This window comes from Kogia breviceps, chromosome 12 (genome assembly GCF_026419965.1).
Source record: "Kogia breviceps isolate mKogBre1 chromosome 12, mKogBre1 haplotype 1, whole genome shotgun sequence".
Taxonomy (NCBI): Eukaryota; Metazoa; Chordata; class Mammalia; order Artiodactyla; family Physeteridae; genus Kogia; species Kogia breviceps.
This window is the reverse complement of record NC_081321.1, coordinates 66,669,337-66,689,340: the sequence shown is the minus strand read 5'-3', so window position 1 is coordinate 66,689,340 and position 20,004 is coordinate 66,669,337. Positions and strand designations below refer to the sequence as shown.

The following is a 20,004-nucleotide window of genomic DNA, read 5'->3' as shown; positions in this document are numbered from 1 at the left end:
GAGACATGGATGGACCTAACTTCTATTTTTCATAACCTATTTCTTTTACTTTGGAACTACTGTCTTCACAATGAAATCTCAACTAACCCACTAAAATTTCTCTTTATAAAAGGGCCATTTAAGAGTAATACTGTGGCCATTTTTCCAAATGAGAGAATATTAAATAACTTTCAGGGGTGGAGGAGTAACCTACTTTTGCTTTTTCAAGAACAAAAATCAGTTTTGAAGTTAATGAGAGTATGAGACATACACAAAAAGCTATCCAAGTTTTCCCCCATCTACATTATTGACTAACATGGTAGAAATGTTTGTTTTCTTTTTTGTTCCTAGAACCAAGCTCTAGTGTTATAAACTTTATAATAATAGAGCCATGAATTAGACAGACACATCTTAAGTTACACAGACCTCTTTAAAAATGGTACCAATGAAATAAGCCAGATAGGTGAAGAAGAAGGAAGTGGTTATGGAAAAATTACTCCAGTTGGGAGTTATAGCTATTTGATTCTAGTTATGATCCAGTACATATCTAGTTATTTTATGAAATGTTGACTAAGCTCAAGATGACACATCAGGAAGTTTACAGTTGGTGAACTTGTTAGTAGGCACAAGGCAAGACTACTCATTCCTCAGTGAAAGTTAAGTTCACCACCTAGAGAGTATATGTAGCCATTCACTTCATCAAGGTGAATCCCTGAACTAAGTCCAGAGACTCTGACAGATTTTTAAAAGCCAGGCCATTTCCACGTTTCTGGTTCCCTAATGTTTTGATCAGGGTTGTAGAAACCGGTCATATATTTAAATGGGTACATTTACAAATTAACATTTCAATATAATATCACAAATATGATGCCTATATGAATACGCACATTGATAGACAACAATCTGAGTTGACCTTCATGAAGGGGAAGTTTTAGGCTCAACTGGTTTCTCCAGCCTCACCTTGAATGTGCCCTGGATGTGCCATTTAGATAAATAAAAACAGATAACTGTGACCAAATTGTAAATTTCCATTTGTTTTTATGTATTTATGTTTTTATGTAATTTCAAATTATCAAGCCCTTGCCATCACAATTATGGACCTATAAAAAAATCATAACACTGTGTAATAAAAAAGGTCAATTGATTAATCACAAAAATAATTGCAGATAAAATAAAATGAGGACTTGAATGAATGGTTATTCTTTAGGCTAAGAAATACAGGAATGTATATAAAGAAGATCTGATGAAAGGAAGAGAGGGGAAAAATCAACATTAGCCTTTACATACATGCGTTTACTTCTATAGACATGTCCTTCCTAAATGTTATCATTCTTAAAATGCAGTCCTGGGGGAAGGAAGCACCAGGGGTGACTGATGTGACCTGCCAGTTAAGCCGTCATTGCTTGCCTGAGGCTTAGGAGTGGCAGCCAGGTTTTTATTTCCTCTGGCAAAAATGCAATCCTGGTTAATGAAACGCATCACCAAGCCTCATAATTTGTGTCTCTCTAAGCTCAAGGCAAAGCCAATCCACTGGGCTTAATAACTGCCTCAACAGCATGTCAGATATGAAGGACAAGAGACATCCAACTGAAATAAAGGAAAGTCAAAACAGAGGGAAAGGTTTCAAAAAAAAGAGGGAGAGAAAGGGAGCTAGTTATGGGAGGGGGAAAGGGAAAGTGGATCTTTACCTATTAAGAAGGAAGAGAAGGCTACTAACTTTTTTTTTTTAATCAAGTGTAAATAGACTAAATATTTATTTAAAAGGCAGAGATGGTTAGATTGGATAAAAAAAATTAAGGCCCCAAAATATGTTATCTATAAGAGAAAATGTTTTAAAATATAAACAAATTACTGGTTAAAAAGAAAGGGATGGAAAAAAGTTACACTATGCAACAAAAAGTACAAGCAAGATTATATGGTTATATATCAAAGTAGATTTTTACAAAATACCAAATGATAATGTAAATGAGCAACTGGAACTCTTGTAATTTTCTGGTGGAACAGTAAAATGATATGACCACTTTGTAAAATTATTTAATAGTTCTTTATCAAGTCAAATATACATCTAATACGTGAATCAGCAATTCTACCCCTAGGTATTTACACAAGAGAAATGAAAACACAGGTCCACACACAGACTTGTACAAGAATGTTCATAGTAGCCTTAGTCATAATAACTCCAAAGTAGAAATGACCCAAATATCCATAAATAGAAGAATGGAAAAACAATTTTTGATGTATTTATGGTATGAAATACTACTCAGTAAAAAAACAATAAACTACTGATACATGCCACACAAGGAGTATATCTCAAGAACATATTGAACAAAAGAGGGTAGACACAATAGAGTATATATGGTATGCTTCTATTTATATGAAGCCTGAGAATGAACAAAAATAATCTACGACAATACAAATCAGAAAGCATTTGCGGGGCTTCCCTGGTGGCGCAGTGGTTGAGAATCCGCCTGCTGATGCAGGGGACGCGGGTTCATGCCCCGGTCTGGGAGGATCCCACACGCCGCGGAGCGGCTGGGCCCGTGAGCCATGGCCGCTGAGCCTGCGCGTCTGGAGCCTGTGCTCCGCAACGGGAGAGGCCACAACAGTGAGAGGCCCGCGTAACACACACACACACACACACACACACACACACACAAAAAAAAAAAAAAAAGCATTTGCTTTTGAGGATGGGGAATGGTTGACTGGAAAAAGGAACAAGTATGCAGAAATTCTATATCTGGATTTGGATGGTAGTTATACAAGTACATGCAATTTTGAAAATGCATCAAACTGTACTCTTATGATCTGTCCATTTTATTGTATGTAAACTATATCTCAAAAATTAAAATAATAATAATTTGAGTACCTACAATGTGCATATTATATTAAGATGTGAATAATGCTGAATAGAGATAGTGTATAAAAATTAATAATAAAAAAAGAGGAAAAAGAAGATATTTGCCTGAGAAAAATCTGAACAGGAAACATTCATATCCATATCCAATGTATTTATAAAGTAAAAGAAAATAGCACATATCTTGTTGGTTAAAAGTCATTAAATTGAGTTTAAATCTTGGCTCCACCACTTATTAGCTGTGACTTTGGGCTATGACCTGTCCATGACTCAGCTTCTTCATCCATAAAACAGGGCCAGTAATAACATCTACTTTATTGGTTTATAAGAATGTAAGAATTAAATAAGGAGTATCTGAAAGTACTTAGTGCCTAGCATTAAGTTTTTTGTAAATTCTACATGTATTCATACATGTGTGAATAATACACACACACTAAACACTTGTGTGTGTTTGTTCCTACCCTTCCTCTAACCTTCTCTTACCCAAAGCCTTCTTTATAACTGACTTTGCATTCCTTGATTGAACAGCAACAAGCCTTTTTAAAAAACATGCTGGAGGTCATCTGAAAGAAACTTAAAATTCTTCTTCAAGACAGTAAAAATATTAAAATCATTGAGTGCAACAGTTCATGAACCACAGACTACTAAAAGTACACAGGAATTTAATGTGGTAATGTGAATTGCTAGGTGGTAATCAAAACGAGAGAGCTTTAATGCTCTCTGTTCTTATATCTTGTCATTTAAGCATTTTCCACAGATAACCTCTCAAGAGTTCTACAAAATTATACATGATTCTTCACACACTTTCAATTTTCCTTCTGCAAAAAATTTTAATCTGCTAGAAACCCAAATTGGTCCCAGTATAAATAGCTGGAGACTTAGCTTGGATGTAGAAATGAGGTGATCATTAGGGCAAATTTGCTAGAAAAAGCATTGTAAAATATAGTCATTGATGTATTTACTGCTTTTCCTTCCTTCACAGATCACAGAATAATTTATCTGTTTAGAATATTCATATTTTATTTTCCTGAACATAGTTTTAATTTCCAGACCAATTACTTGTTCTAAAGTTTTTAAAAGACATTTTAAATGCAAATTAATCAAGACTGGGTAGCTGAGAGATTAAGCATCCAGTCAGAGTATACACATTCAGATCATGACCTTGACAAAACTTGCAGGTGAACCACATTGCTTAGAAATATCGAAAAAAATAAGAAAAAGTTATGTCATGAATGCATATATGTAGATACTAGTTTATCCTTACATAGGCATAAGGTTAGTGATATTTAATATAAAATTAATAATGTGGTAGTTTTCTTACTGTTTTATAACTTTGCTTTCAAAGAATTACATTACTATACAGTATGCCTCTTTCTCTGGTAACTGGAACAACTGGGTATCAGCCTATCATCACAGGTAAGTGTATTTTTAAAAAATTTAACAGTGTTTCTAATACTGTAGTATGAATATGACTGTAATGCCATAGGCCATAAAAAATGTATAATTATTCACTCATTAGTGTGTAGGCTAGGCTACCATGAAGCAATCATATTGCTGCTTCTTCTTTATCAATGCATGAATCATTATACCTAAATATGAATTTCTTTTTCACATTATCTTTTCATTTTTGATGTTTAGTGTTGTAATACGTAGAATATCTACAGTGTTTTGTATCATATAAGCCAATATTGATGCAGGTACTGATAGACAATTCATCTTGTAAACAGATGACATAAACTTATGGTATGAGTAAATATAGTCATAAATCTACTTTCTCTTACTTATGATTTTTTAAAATAACATTTTCTGTTCTCTAGCTTACTTTATAGTTAGACAATACAGTATATAATAAATATAACATGCTAATCAACTGGTTATGTTATTGGTAAGGCTTCCAGTCAACAATAGGCTATTAGCTAAGTTTATGGGGGAGTCAAAAGTCATAAGCAGGGCTTCCCTGGTGGCGCAGTGGTTGAGGGTCCGCCTGCCAATGCAGGGGACATGGGTTCGTGCCCCGGTCCGAGTAGATTCCACATGCCACGGAGCGGCTGGGCCCATAAGCCATGGCCGCTGAGCCTGCACGTCCGGAGCCTGTGCTCCGCAATGGGAGAGGCCACAACAGTGAGAGGCCCGCATACGGGGAAAAAAAAAAAAAAAAGTTATAAGCAGATTTTCAACTGCCCAGTGGGCCAGTGTCCCTAACCCCCACATTGGGTCAACTGTATTATTATTATAGTTATAATGTAAGTTAATAAAGGACACCACAATAGACTACACATTAATTCTAATTCATTAATATTACAGATACTCCTATGTTCCACTCTTTTTGTTTTAAGCTCGTTTTTTTTTGTTTGTTTTTTTCTTTTGCGGTACGCGGGCCTCTCACTGTTGTGGCTTCTCCAGTTGCGGAGCACAGGCTCCGGATGCGCAGGCTCAGAAGCCATGGCTCACGGGCCCAGCTGCTCCACGGTATGTGGGATCTTCCCAGACCGGGGCACGAACCCGTGTCCCCTGCATCGGCAGGCGGACTCTCAACCACTGTGCCACCAGAGAAGCCCTAAGCTCGTTTTTTTATAATGACAGAAAATATCATTCTTTTTTGCCAAAAATAGGACATTCCTGAAGTATTGTATATTTAACAGTTTATAAATCAAGTGTTCCTTTCAAATGGTCAAAAAGAGTCATCCTTAGCACATCACCATAAGCAAGGACCAAATTCAATATTCAGATTACCATATTTGGACGATTATAAATGAGAACTTTATCTGGCTTGTGTTGTCCTATTCTCAGAGCTTCTTCTAGAAGTGGTATGTATTCTACCCTCCTTCCAGGTTCAATGCCAAACGATGCTGTAACAATGACCTTGGGCTACAATGAAAAATAAGTAAATAAATACATGAGAAAGCTTAACCATCCTAATTAAGGTAACCACAATATTTCAGATGCAGGCTGACAATTTAACATTTCTTAAGAAACGTTTGAATGATTCTGTTCTCTATTAAATAAATGTCCTGAAAACCAATAAGCTATTTTTAAATGTTATAGCCCTAACCACTTCCACATAAATCTCACTTACCTGTCCAGAATTCCACACTAAATGATGCTTCTGGCTAATAAACATGAGCTGTTAAAAAATACTTTTGAAAGAACTCATTAAATCAGGTAGATGTAAATTTGCCATGAACCAGTGAAATGGAAGCCTAGGGCCCCCTCACTTGCAGAGGCCTGCATAACAGCTGGTTGTTGCTGAAGTTGTAGCATTTCTTAGTGGAGGGAGACCCAGCCTGACTGCTATTAGGAAGCATTTCTAAAGTTTTTTATGTAAGCATCTCTGCTTGAACACCTAGAGAGACCTCAGAGGAAGAGACTTGAACCTCCAATAATTATTTTATCATTCTTTTCTCATTCCAAATACATACTCATTTTCACCAAATTTTATATTGTAATTTTGTCATATTTTTCTTAAAAGGGCCCTCATTTAAGTTTCAAGCCCCACAAAGCCTGAACATGCCCCCGTCATTAAGACATACTAGGCATTCTTCTTTACCTGACAACTTGTTAGTCATTCTTCAGGATATACACAGGTGTAGCTAAAAGGCTTAGGATCAATCTTCCTTCCCTGGTAGATTCTGAACAGGCCTCAGATATCCAGCTATAGTCAAAGTGTTCCTTTGTCCCTACCTCTGCACAGGAAGCTCTCCAAGGCCAAATTTGGACCCCGTTACCTCCCTGTCTCCTATGCCTGTTACAATGCTTACCATACCATAAGCTCTCAACAAATATTTGTGGCACTGAACCAAAATTCTCGTTAATCTGCAAAACAAACATATCTCTGTTCTTTTAAGTACACTGTTTCTTCACGGAGAAATCCAAAGCAAAGGAAAAAGATAATAAATTACTCAGGAGAAAGATAATCAGTCCAACATAGTGCACCTATTGCTAAATTTTGATTTCTGGTTACAATACATTTCATCTAGGGAAGGTTTATATAATGTCAAATATATGCATATATAGCACTTTCTGGTTGTTAATATCATTTAATATTCATGGAGCTGAGGCTCAGTGCAGTTGCATAGCTTGCTCCAGGTTAGAAGTGCTGGAATCAGAAAGAGGGCCAGTACTGACTGATTTCAGAATCTTCCTCTTTCCACTATTTCAAGCTGCCCTTTAAAAGGAAAAAAAAAAAAAAAAAGAAAGAAATGAAAAAGTAAAACTTGTATCCTTTTTTAATATTTTTAAAGGTCAGACATTTGAGTATAATTCACATTTTAATATCTGAAGTATGTATAAAAATAACTCCAGATAACATTCCCTAAGATTAGAATTCTGAATAAATGAAAGTTACACATCAAATTAAAAACATATAGAGAATATATCAAAAGTTGAATAATTTAATAAAGTCAAAATTAGATTCTTCCTCTAGAAAATAATCCCTTTCACATTTCTATTAACAGCCTTTTATTGGAGGTTTTATTCCATCTCAAGTGGACTACATTCTTCCCATCTTCATCTGTTAAAATAAAAAACTTTTTCTTCAGCCTAATTAGTTGAAATTTATGACATAAAAATCATCCCTGGTTTCAATTATCATCCAAATATCTCAGGTATGTATCTCTATCTCCATCTCCATCTCCTCGCCATTAATTTGACTAGCTCAATGCACCCACCCATAAGAATATGCACTTACTGCCTAAACTCCTTAACAAGGTTGGGGTTGGGGGAGGTGTCTATGTGTGTGTGTCTTATGGATGAAAATTCCTCCAGTGATACAGCATAAATTTTATAAATTCTTATTTTATATATATATATATATATATATATATATAAATTTTCCTACATCACATAAAATCTGTTTAAAAAGAAACAACATATCTCATACCTTTGCCCAAATGGTGCTTAAGATTTCTGTAGCTGAAAAGCTAGAGTCTATAACTTCCTCAGAGAAGTCTCCAACTGCCTACTGATTTGCAGATCAGTGACTGATATTTCCCCCTAGATTTCCCTTCATAAGCACTAACTCAACATGTTTTTAAAAAGAGAGAAAAAAGAGAATCCAGCCAGTTAGTGTGCAAACCAGCTTCCTAGTTCTAATAACTGATCTATTACCAGATGAAATCAGATACGTAAAACCTCACTCCATGCCTAGTACTCTGGGGACCCTCAATATATATTAGTTCCCCTTTTTTTGTTAAGAATGTTTCTCATCCTGGGCTTGTAAAACTCAATAAAGGTCAGTCATCTCCTACTCCCATAATGACCTTCCTTCTTTAATCTTCCCACTGCTGTCCCTCTCCTGCACATTGCCCACTAGCCACGGATTCACAAAGAGACCACCTACCAAAGGTTCTCGTTCTAACCTCTCTCCCACTCACATCATATTGCAAGACTTGCCTCCTCTTAACACTGCTTAAAACATGACAGTTACCTGCTCAAATATTTGACCAGTCAGCGTCTACAGGATGCAGTTCAGACAATAACTGCCTTTTCAAGCTCACCTTCTCTCCCTCTTCAATCACATTGGTCTATTTGCTGTACTTTAAATGAATTTTTACCCTTTCCTGCCTCTCATGCTAGACTCTTATTCTTTTTCTAGCCTTTTGGATTCCACTATGTCATTCTCTTTAACTAGCTGAATCTTAGCCAAGACATATCTCAAATCTCACCTCCTTCAGGAAGCCTTCTTCAGCCACCCCAACTAAAAGCTATCATTCCTGCCTCTAAATCAGGGATCTGCAAACTATGATTCAGAGCCAAACTCTGACCAAATTACATTCTGTAAAGTGTTGTTGGAACACTGCTTTGCCCTTAGTTCCTGCAGTGTCTAAGGCTGTTTTTGTGCTACAACAGCACAGCTGAGTAGTTGCAACACAAACCATGTAACCCGAAATGCCTAAAATATTTACTATCTGGTAACTTACAAAAAAAAGTTTGCTGATTCCTGCTCTAAATTCATAGAATCATAACAGCTAACCTTTTTTTTAATGAGTATTACATGCCAGGCACTGTGTTAGTGTTTTAATTCAATATCTCAACGATATTTCACAACAGCCTTTCAAGTTTGTGATTTTAGTACTCCATCTAAACGTGTAACTTCACCAGTCCCTAACACCCCCTCTTAACCGCTGTGCTATAACACCATTCCTGGAAATATATAGATTATAAAACTTGTCATGTGTCCCATCCATTTGATAAGTATCATTTCTTAACCAGTTCCAAGGACAGTACCAGGCATAGAGTGGAAGCTTAATAAATACATGTTGAATGAGTAAATTAGTTATTATTTTTCTTAAATGTCTTACACAAATATATGGCAAGTTAACTTGAAAGGCATGCACCTTATATGTTATACTCTTCACAGTATCTAGAAAGGTGTCTACCACATAGGACTGACTCGAAAATAAAATTTTGGTTAATAGTATATGCTAAATAAGAAGTAAACTTTATCTCATTTGATAGGAGGATCTAATAAGTACAGGTCACTCTTCGATGGATCATCCACAGATAAATACAGCTGTACTATATGCAGCTACTACTTGATTTCTCCAAATAAAGCACTTACCTTTGCATGATCAATGCGACTGCTTAGTTCTCTGGATGCAAATCCCCCAAATATGAGACTATGGATGGCTCCTATCCTAGCACACGCCAGCATGGTGTACATCGCCTGGGGAATCATGGGCATGTAGATAACCACAGTGTCACCCTTCTTGACACCATGCTTGACCAAAACACCAGCCAGCTTAGAGACCTATAACAACATCATCAGATCAGCAAAGTGTTCTCTGTGATAATTTACTAAACTTCTCAGTTACGACAGTAATGCAAGAAGATGATCACCGCCCGCCCGCCCGCAGTGGATTATAGAAGTCTGAGAAATACATATTTGATGATGGTGGTAAGAGTTTAGATGGTGACAATAATGACAGACATCTGGATTATAATAATTGACTATAAACCAACTAACTATTATTATGCCATATGAATTCCATGGCTTAAATTTGCTTCATTATTCATTCAACAACATTTTTACTAAGCAACTATCATGCGCCAGACATTGTGTTTAGGGTTGGGAACACAACACTGAAAAACAAAGACTTGTCCCTGTGAAGCTTTTATGCTAAAGGGGGAATCTGTCAAGTGAGCAGAAAAATAAAATAATTACAAATTTAGTTATATGTTGGGTTAACTGTTGAAGGAAACAGTTAAGATCAAAAGCCTACACATGATAAAATTTGTTGCAAGAGGGCTTCCCTGGTGGCGCAGTGGTTGAGAATCCGCCTGCCGATGCAGGGGACACGGGTTCGTGCCCCAGTCTGGGAAGATCCCACATGCCGCGGAGCAGCTGGGCCCGTGAGCCATGGCCGCTGAGCCTGAGCGTCCGGAGCCTGTGCTCCACAATGGGAGAGGCCACAACAGTGAGGCCCACATACCACAAAAAAAAAAAAAAAAAAAATTTGTTGCAAGAAACCTTTCCATGGGCAATTACAGCAAGCTGTGGGAAGTATGCCAGATCTAAGTGAGGATCTAAGAAGTTCAACATTCTTTTATTTAAAAAATATATATTGAGTTCCTATATATCACACACATTGTTTTCTGATACATCAGTAAACAAACAAGATGAAGATCTCTATCAGAGTACTTATGCTTTAGCAGAGGGTATGCAATAAATGTAATAATTATATATTATGTTAAAAGGTATTGAGTGCTATTTGATGGGGGAATAGAGCAAAATAGAGGGAATTGGGAGTACAGGGGATGTAATTCTCAATGGGACGATCAGAAGAGTCCCCAAAAGGACTTCCATGGTGGTCCAGTGGTTAAGACTCCACACAGACTTCCACTGCAGGGGGCATGGGTTCAATCCCTGGTTGGGGAACTAAGATCCCACATGTCACAGCACAGCCCCCCCCCCAAAAAAAAAGATAAACCTAAGACAGTGACATTTTAGCAATGACACATAAGAGGTTGAGACTAAGTGGATATCTGTGAGCATACTATTTCAGGCAGAAAGGGCACCAGTACAGTGGCGTAAGGGGGATCATAGGTGATGTGACTGAGGAACATAGAGGAGACCAGGGGAGCTGAAACAGAAAGAACAAGTGAGAAAGTGGTCATAGATCAGGTCAGAGAGCTAAAGGGTCAGTAGGGATCCACCGGGCAAATGGAAGGACTATGGCTTGGCTTTGAATGTGACTGTTCAATATAGTAAACAGAGGAGGCCTGAGAGAAGGAATTAGGCCACACTGCTATTTGAGGTTCCTTTCATTTCACTCTGCCTCTCCTACTTTTCGAACAAGTTCAAAGGATTCTGAATCCTGATCATTCTCCCTTTTTCTCTCTATTCCCTTCCTCTGTGCAGATGTGGAAAGATGTGGTCAAGGTTAAGGGCTCTGGGGAAAGACAGACAGTAACAAACAACTCTCTCAGTGTTTTATCCTGCCCTAAATTGCAAACTCTAATTTAGCGCAATTTTTTAAGAGCCCCAAGTTGCCCAGTAGAAAGTTACAGGAAAGATAAATCAAAGGAATATCAATCATGAACTTAAATTCTATTATATGGAGCTCAAGAACCAAGACAAACACTAAACGTTATATCCAAATATCTCAGTGTAAACCCTGCAGAAAGTGGCCACGCTCTGGGATCGCATTACTGGGTGTCCTGTTTAAGGTACAGCACTTGGAGAGACCAACGAGAAGAGTTTGTCCTATTTACAGCTATAGCCTTGGCATCTTAAATAGTGTTGAATAAAAAGAATTTTCAACCAAAACCCAATCTAGCAATGATTCAGTAACTTTATAATCCTGTCTTATTTCACAACGTTGCTGGGAGATGTCCAAAATTTTTCTGTCCTCTGAAAGAAATGAAATCAATAAATTCAAGACTTTCTTTAAAAGAAGGATCTCACAATGGCTAAATGTAGCCCCAAGATGTATTTAAGGTGGGGTCATGTCACACCAAAAAAAAAAAAATGAGCCAACATATTAAACTTAGAAGGTTTCATATGCAAATTCAGATTTCCAGGTTCTCTTGAAAAACTGGAAGGTCTAGTCACAGTGGGTCTGTGTTCTTGAATGACAACAATCAACTGAACCCAATGATCAGCTGCTGGGTTTGCGATGAACTTGCTATTCCCTAGGGCTATTTATAACAGAGCTTGCATTTTTCTTTCCTTCTGGGTTTAAAATATATTCTTCCGCATCCTGTTTATTTTGTAATGTGCTTACACCATAGTTCCATAACCATAGAGATGTGATATATACAGATAATTGATTTTTCTCTCATCCATGTCTCCCATTTGCATTTTCTGCCTGGTTCCTGCAGTCATCTGAGTTGTTAACCACTGCCTTGAAGACAATTTTCAGTCAAATTAAGCTGCACTATGTCTGTATCACCAATAGATGCTGCCTATTTGGCCTTATTAACCTCCCTTCTTGGAGCTACTCCTCAATGTTTAGATATGATACTAACCACACCGAAGTTGCTCTGAAGACAGAAGTTTTATATGATCAATAGAGAAAAATATCTTTTTTAGTAATTTCTGGGGCTAAATGTCACTCCAGTAAACTTTTCCATTGTTACTTCTAAATTTTAAAATATATACATTTATTTTTATAAATATGAAAATGAACGGGTAAATGTTTCAGGTAAGACTTCTAATAAATAACCTAATGAAAAATGAAATATTAGCTCATAGCAAAAGATGGGATTGATTTAATATGAAAATATTTGAGAATGTTTCATTAAAAAATATTCCTCATTAATATTATATCCAGTGTTGGGACTTCCCTGGTGGTGCAGAGGTTAAGAATCCGCCTGCCAATGCAGGGACATGGCTTTGAGCCCTGGTCTGGGAAGATCCCACATGCCGTGGAGCAACTAAGCCCGTGCGCCACAACTACTGAGCTTGCGCTCTAGAGTCCACGAGCCACAACTACTGAGTCCATGTGCCACAACTACTGAAGCCCATGCACCTAGACCCTGTGTTCCGCAACAATAGAAGCCACTGCAATGAGAAGCCTGCGCACTGCAACAAAGAGTAGACCCTGCTAGCCCCAACTACAGAAAGCCCGCATGCAGCAACAAAGACCCAATGCAGCCAAAAATAAAAATAAATAAATTTATTTTTAAAATATATTATATGTCGTGCTGGTTAATTTGGAAACCCCAGAACAGAATACTTAATAGTCTTACTCAGATGCAAAAATAATCATTTTGAAAATAAGTGTAAGCAACAGCAAGCAATTAGAGGAAATACCTAGAAATCTCAATCACCTAAGAGTTCATAATCACTCAAATAAAGTTCTATGAAACCAACACAAAGGACGATTTGATTATTGCTATTTCAGGGTTCACCTTGTTTTCATTGGCTTTTTGATGGAAAATTATCAAACGGAAGATAGATATTATTTTTATTCAATGTTATATTCTTATTCTACCATAGGTGTCTGAGTGTAGATTTATAATTTCTATTATTATCCAAAAGGAAAAAATTTTAACATGTATTTCACATAACCTACAGTTTTTCAACTGAAGAAAAAATTAAATCATGTGCCACTCACCCAATCCATATTAATCTTTGCACCTTCTTAGAACTATTTTATCAACTATTTAATAGTCTTATACTAATAGAAAACCACTAAAATTGGTTTTCTTTCTGACATCAAGTGCAATACATAACCCATACAATCATGGTCAGGCCATGATACTCCTCTAACATGAGGATAACTGAGCTGGGGACGAAGCCTGAAGAAATGAAACAAATGTATATATACATATTCATTTAGAACAACAGTGTTTGCTTTTTCCCCACTAGTTATTTATTACATGAACTAATTATTATTTTGGTACTAATTTAAATTTATTTTAATATCAAAGTATCCTGCCATTGATTCAGGTTATATAGTATCTGCCATGTGTCCTATACTGAGGTCAAGTCGGCAGGTGCAAAAATGAGGAAGATATGTTCCTTAAGGCAAAGAAATTCACAGTCCAGGAAAAAATATCATACATAACTAGTAATGATAAAATAAGAAAATGCAACAAATATCTATGTAATATAAAACGGTATACACATATATTTGGTTTATATATAACACAGATATATTTGGTTTAGATGCAAGTAAAAACTTTAAATTTTAGAATGGTAAAATAAAAACATGTAAGAATAATGAAAAAAACTTCAGTAAAATTTTTATGTACTCATTCTGGAAAATCTTCATTCCAAAGAAGAAAGACAAATACCATATGATGTCACTTATATGTGGAATCTAAAATATGACATAAATGAACCTATCTATGAAACAGAAACAGACTCACAGACACAGAAAACAGACCATGGGGGGAGGCGGGGGAGGGATGGATGGGGAGTTTGGGACTAGCAGATACAAACTATTATATACAGGATGTTTAAACAACAAGGTCCTATTGTATAGCACAGGGAACTATATTCAATATCCTGTAATAAACCATATTGGAAAAAAGCAGTCTGCGACTTAGTAGAATTTCATGACCAAAAGCCCATGGCACAAAAATAAACATTAGTCAAAACTGATCAAAGACTATGTTCTATAGAGTAAATTAGCACTTGCTTCACAAACTGCCAGTGTGTCGATCTAAAGAAAATCATATTTGTATGACAAAGATAGCGTTGGTGTCCAAATTATAGTAAAAACATAACAATTAGAGGCAACCTCAGGGCCATGTCAAAGAAAATTACACGAAAGAGAAGACAAGAGAAAGCATGTTTTTCAGTGGCAATGATATTACTCTGCAAACCCTGGTCGAATCAATATCAGAAAATGTAACTACTTTAAAAATCAATTATAATATCTGAGGAAACAGTTTACTAAAATTGGGGATGAATGACCTGTTCTTCAGAATATACAGAATTTCCCACAGAAAGAGATAATTACCTAAAATACCTGCATTTTACTTTTAAACATATAAGTTAATCACATATTTTGTACATACACAGACATCATACACACGTTTTTGGTTTTTCTTGTACACACATAGAGAGCCACCAAAAAGGTAAAAAGTTATCTCTAATGAATTGTTTCTTCTTTTGGCCATGCACCAGCCATGCATCCAGGTAAATAAATACCTGTGAAAAGAATCAGTTATACTAAAACTGCTTAGGATCTGAAATAATACTAAAAGTATCTTTTTGAAAGGAAATCTTTCAGGAATGCAAAATATTTTCATCTAACATAAGAAGCTTCCAGAAATGTAACTTTTTAAGACAGTGACTATTTATTGGATATGCAATTGAGATAATTCTCATTTAAATATGATGCTATATTAAGTCCATTCAATTGTGAGATATGCCTTTCAATAGCAGGAAATTGGAGGTGATGTGATGTTATTAAAGAAGAGAAATCTTTCCTCAAAAGATAAAAGTAAACCATTTATATTCAAGAGTAAAATGTATTATTACTATCTAAAACAGAGAATATATGTTCATATTTTAAAACAGAATTCTACTAAAAAAAGTATAAAGTAGTATCTAATTTTCAAAACAGTTATCTGACAGTGAGCTAGAAAACATTTGCTAACACATTTCCTTTCAAATAATTTTCTCCAAATGAAGGAATAAATATCATTACTCAGAATAATCATTTTTCTCATTCCCATTTTCTTCACAAGTGGGTTTCAATCAATGTTTCATCATTTTAAGACTGTGTATTTGCAAGCAGAATGAAATGGAGAATTGTTTAATCCATTTAGTTCAGGCTCAAATTAACCACAATTTCAATAATCTGTGGCTTTCAAGACTAATGTGATTTCAGACTATATTTCACAGAAAATTAGTTCAATCCTACATTTCTCTATGCATATGTGCTCATAGACTTGGTAAGGAATATGTTCTTCCATTTCTTTAATATTCATATGTTGTGATTTACAAGTACATCATCAAAATTTATCACATCTTTTAAAGGACACTTTGTTCATTTTAAAAGAGTACCTCTATGTAACAGTCAGGCCATTGTGGACAGAGAAAATAATCTTACATCAAGGAGAAGTCCAAGGTCTAAAAGAATAGAAATTGTAATTGATGCCTACCATTTACTCGTGACATGACTACAGAATGTGTAATAAAAAGAAAAGGAATTATATAGAAAAGAAATAATTATTGCCTCCACTTATTCCCATTTAGCATCTTTCCACTCTAGGCGTTAATGGTCGAGTAATAATGACTTCCTCCTGCTTTTACTCACTTGATAGTTTCTGCCAAAGTTCCTAATCCTCATGGAATTTGCTGTTTGGACCAAGAATTTGCCTGAGAAAGCAAAGGCAGTTCAGAATGGACAGAGCAAGAATTCAGGGTGAAAAAGGTTGTGAGATGGCCTGGAAAGGTATAGTGTCATATACTGTATCTACTAGAGCCTTGTTAAGCTCTGTTAAGTTTAGATTTATCCTAAGTTCAATGTGTAATAATTCAAAAGTGTTAAATCCTCTGTAGAAGTAGGCATTTTCCTTATTCTGGCAATGCAATTATTATCGCAAGATCTAGGGTTGTAACACTGGGGATAAAAATAAATAATACGATTTGAGAAATACTTCATGTGGACTGGATAGGGACTGATGATTGATGGATGCAGGGAATAATGGGAGGAAGGGAAGAAATGGGCCCAGAGTTTTGGTTTTAGCAACTGGTTGGAAAGTGATTTTGCTCACAAAGTTGGTTCCTGGGTTTGAATCAATGTTCCCTGTAAAGCTTGAGGCATGGAGATGGGAAGGCCAAAAGTTTAAAATGGCCTTAGGAGGGCAGAAGACAAAACTTATTAAGGGGATTCTAAAGGAGAAAAAAATACAGCACCGAAGCCCCAGTGGATACCGGGGACCATGAATTTGTAGTAAACCCGTATTTTTAGTGAGGTAATTTTCCTCCAACAGGATTCAACATATTAAGATACAGGAATGAAGATAACAAAGAATTGGGTTGATCCAAAATATAAACTAGATAGCTAGTGGGAAGCAGCTGCATAGCACAGGGAGATCATCTCGGTGCTTTGTGTCCACCTAGAGGGGTGGGAGGGAGACGCAACAGGAAGGGGATATGGGGACATAAGTATATGTATAGCTGATTCACTTTGTTATACAGCAGCAACTAACACAACAATGTAAAGCAATTATACTCCAATAAAGATGTTGTTTTAAAAAAAAAGTAAACACAGTAGGCAAAATAAAAATATATTTTTTTAAATAAAGCATTTGGTTGATCTAGATCTGGAGTTCCACCACAGAGGTGAGGTAGAACAACAACAGGTAAGACAGGTGAGCATATTAGCAAGAGAGTTGTGTTTTTAAAGAAGCTGACCAGGATAGCTGAGAAATAGAAACAGAAGAACTTAGGTAGTGACTACACACAGTCAGAACCATTTACAACTACGATATTCAAATGATATTGTCTAAAAATGCAGACTGTCTGAAAATGTGGTTTTGCCACATTGTATACCAGAGGTTTAAAATAGACACTCTGAAAATTATAAGCCCCAATTTACATATGATCTTGACCCTTTTCCCACCTTCCATCTACCAAAAAAGCCAAACTCTAGGGTTCCCTCATGCATCTGTTTCCAGCTGATCTTCGCAAAGCCCTCCTTTTGTCCTTGGGACTTCTACGACGACCCCCTTTCCCTACTGTTCACCCCATCCCTCAGCTTATCCCACCTCAGGCAGATCTCCTTCTCACAGATCCCTCCATTTAATACATCAACCTCTGTAGCTCTTTAAAATGCTCAGAAAGACCTCTCAAAACTAACTCACTGGTCTCTATCTATCTCTACACTTTCCTCTAATTGAACCTGCTTTTCTCTAGCACCAATATTTCCAATAATTTTTCATTTGTATTCATTTTATTTCCCTCCCTTAATGCCTTGAATTATGAATACTGCAAGAATATTGACTTTATTATTTGTCACTGCTAATGCACTGTATTTCAGCTATATTATGTGTTAAGCAGTTTGGTAACTAGATTGGAACCCAAGCACCACTCAGAAAAGTACCATTCAGAGATATATGGAGAAATATCATACAAATTCCAATTAAAGAGTTCTCAAATGAATTTTTAAAGCATAACTGAAGTCAAAGATGATTGCTTTCTGTATGTTTCCTAGAGCATTTCTAAAGAAAATATTCCAAGTCCTGAAGCAAGTTTTATTACATTTTTTAAAATATAACCCACCTGGACTGAAATGAAACAAATTTCAACTATTAGAGAAGTCATTTTTCACAATTTTACACTCACATATCTTTACATAGACATTCTAAAAAAATCTAACAAAATGTGGTTAAAATATACATTTTTCCAAATTTATGTTTAAAAAGGTACAGAATCCACTTTGTTCTATTAATAAAGAACATTCAATACAAATTTAAATGTAAGTCATCTAGATATGGCTATATTCTTCAATGAACATAAAAGCCATATAATAATTATTGTTCTACATATTTGTATATATAGTAATAAGCATGCAAAATGTAAAACAAAGTTAATATTTTAAAACAGTTACAGTGTGGCTGCTATAAACACCACATTAAAAGGCTAATGGAGAATACTTTTTTAAGTAGCAATAAGTGAATTAAAACCAGATTCCTTTCTCTTGGTCTAATAAATTGTTTAATGTTGTGTTTCTCAACCTGGGGTCTGTGGAGATATTCTCACAGTTGTCCATGAGTCTTCCATGAGAATTTTTAAATTTTGTGTTTTAATTTTGATGATAATTTAAAAAAATAAGGCAAAGCATATTCTGGATTATAAGAGCACTCATGCAATTTCACTGTATTTATTCGTATTTGTTTTTCATAATCTCATGTATATTAATTAAAAGCCAAATGATATCATGGTTTTTTTATAATAAAATTGTATAATAAAAGGCTTTATGAAAGTTCAAGTACTACTATGTGACAAGAGAATTGAGGCATCAGAGGGAACGTGCTGCCAAACTCAAAGGACCCAGGGCCACAGCACTCAAACCATAAGCACCTTGCAATCAGTCATTCCATTCTAGCTCAATATCATTCACTATATGAAATTAATATTGTCAATTTGAGATTGACTGACTTTGTACATTTGTTTTTATCCTGCTTATAAATCAGATATGGCTTTATGTATGTATTGAGCTATAAATAAAGGATATTAAAATCTAATTTTAATTGCACATTAAAAATAATTAAGTCAATACAAAAAGTATGTAAGAATGTTTCTTCTTTATGAACTGTTTGTATGTCTCAATTTTGAGAGGGGGAAAAATGGTTTCTTTGATTTTTATTCTCATAAAGAAAGACAAATATAAAAGAAGCAAGAGATGTCAACAGGAACCTTGAATCATTTAGAACAATTCTGCACTGATTATTTAATCAAAGCTTTAATTGAACAAACACCCCAAGAATTTTTACAGACAGTACATAAAACATGACAACGAGTCTGGGTACACCAACCACACTTCCCAGAATTTGCCTGTGTTCCTGTTAACCTTTAATGGTTTTGTTGGTCAATACATCCTAAAAGTCAATCAATATATCTAAATGGCTCAATTTATATTGAGAAGTTGCTAATTATCCCAGGAATGGTACAAGGACATGAGATCATTCCAATAGCTGGGTCTGTTCTCAACAGCATTAAGATCGAAAGGAGGCACACATATCTTTAAAAAATGAAAAATTCACAAATATAATGCATACCCTAGTAACTAATAAATAAAGCAACATAGATCATCACACATACCAAGAATATATCATAAATATCCATAAATAGATCAAATTTCCCATAAACACTATATATGATAACAGTAACGTAATTCAGCTTTATAATAGAAACAAAATGATCTTAAATCAAGTATGGTATGAGAAAATGAACAATAAATTTCCCCAAGAGCTCCAATCTTCACAATAATTCTGCCAAATGCAATACACATTGATTTATTAACACTTATTTAACTAGTACAAATGGCAAAAATATTAGCATAAAACTGTCAAATGAGTTAATAATGTTAACAGCATCATTTCCCATGTGTAGATATTTATTGATTTTGAAAAGTCTTATATGAAAATATTTCACTTCATATACCTGAAATATGATTCTATCATATCTTTATTTGCATCACTAAGACAATCAGTGTCTTCAATTTATGTTAATTAGCTTTATTCTCTGCTTGCTATGAAAATTA

The 20,004-nt window shown here is 35.4% G+C and overlaps 1 protein-coding gene across 9 annotated transcripts in view; it reads right to left on the bottom strand.

Moving 5' to 3' along the window:
• ACSS3 (acyl-CoA synthetase short chain family member 3) overlaps window positions 1-20,004 on the bottom strand; it is a 160,286-nt gene that overhangs the window by 98,648 nt on the left and 41,634 nt on the right. For 7 of the 9 annotated variants that reach the window (XM_059081640.2, XM_067009821.1, XM_067009820.1 and 4 more), the window contains 2 exons: window positions 9,393-9,581; window positions 5,567-5,701 (listed from right to left, as the gene is read on the bottom strand). The exons of the other annotated variants lie outside the window; for them this stretch is intronic. In XM_059081640.2, the coding sequence (XP_058937623.1) occupies window positions 5,567-5,701; window positions 9,393-9,581 (324 nt within the window). The remainder of the gene's footprint in view (window positions 1-5,566; window positions 5,702-9,392; window positions 9,582-20,004) is intronic. 9 annotated transcript variants of the gene reach the window in all.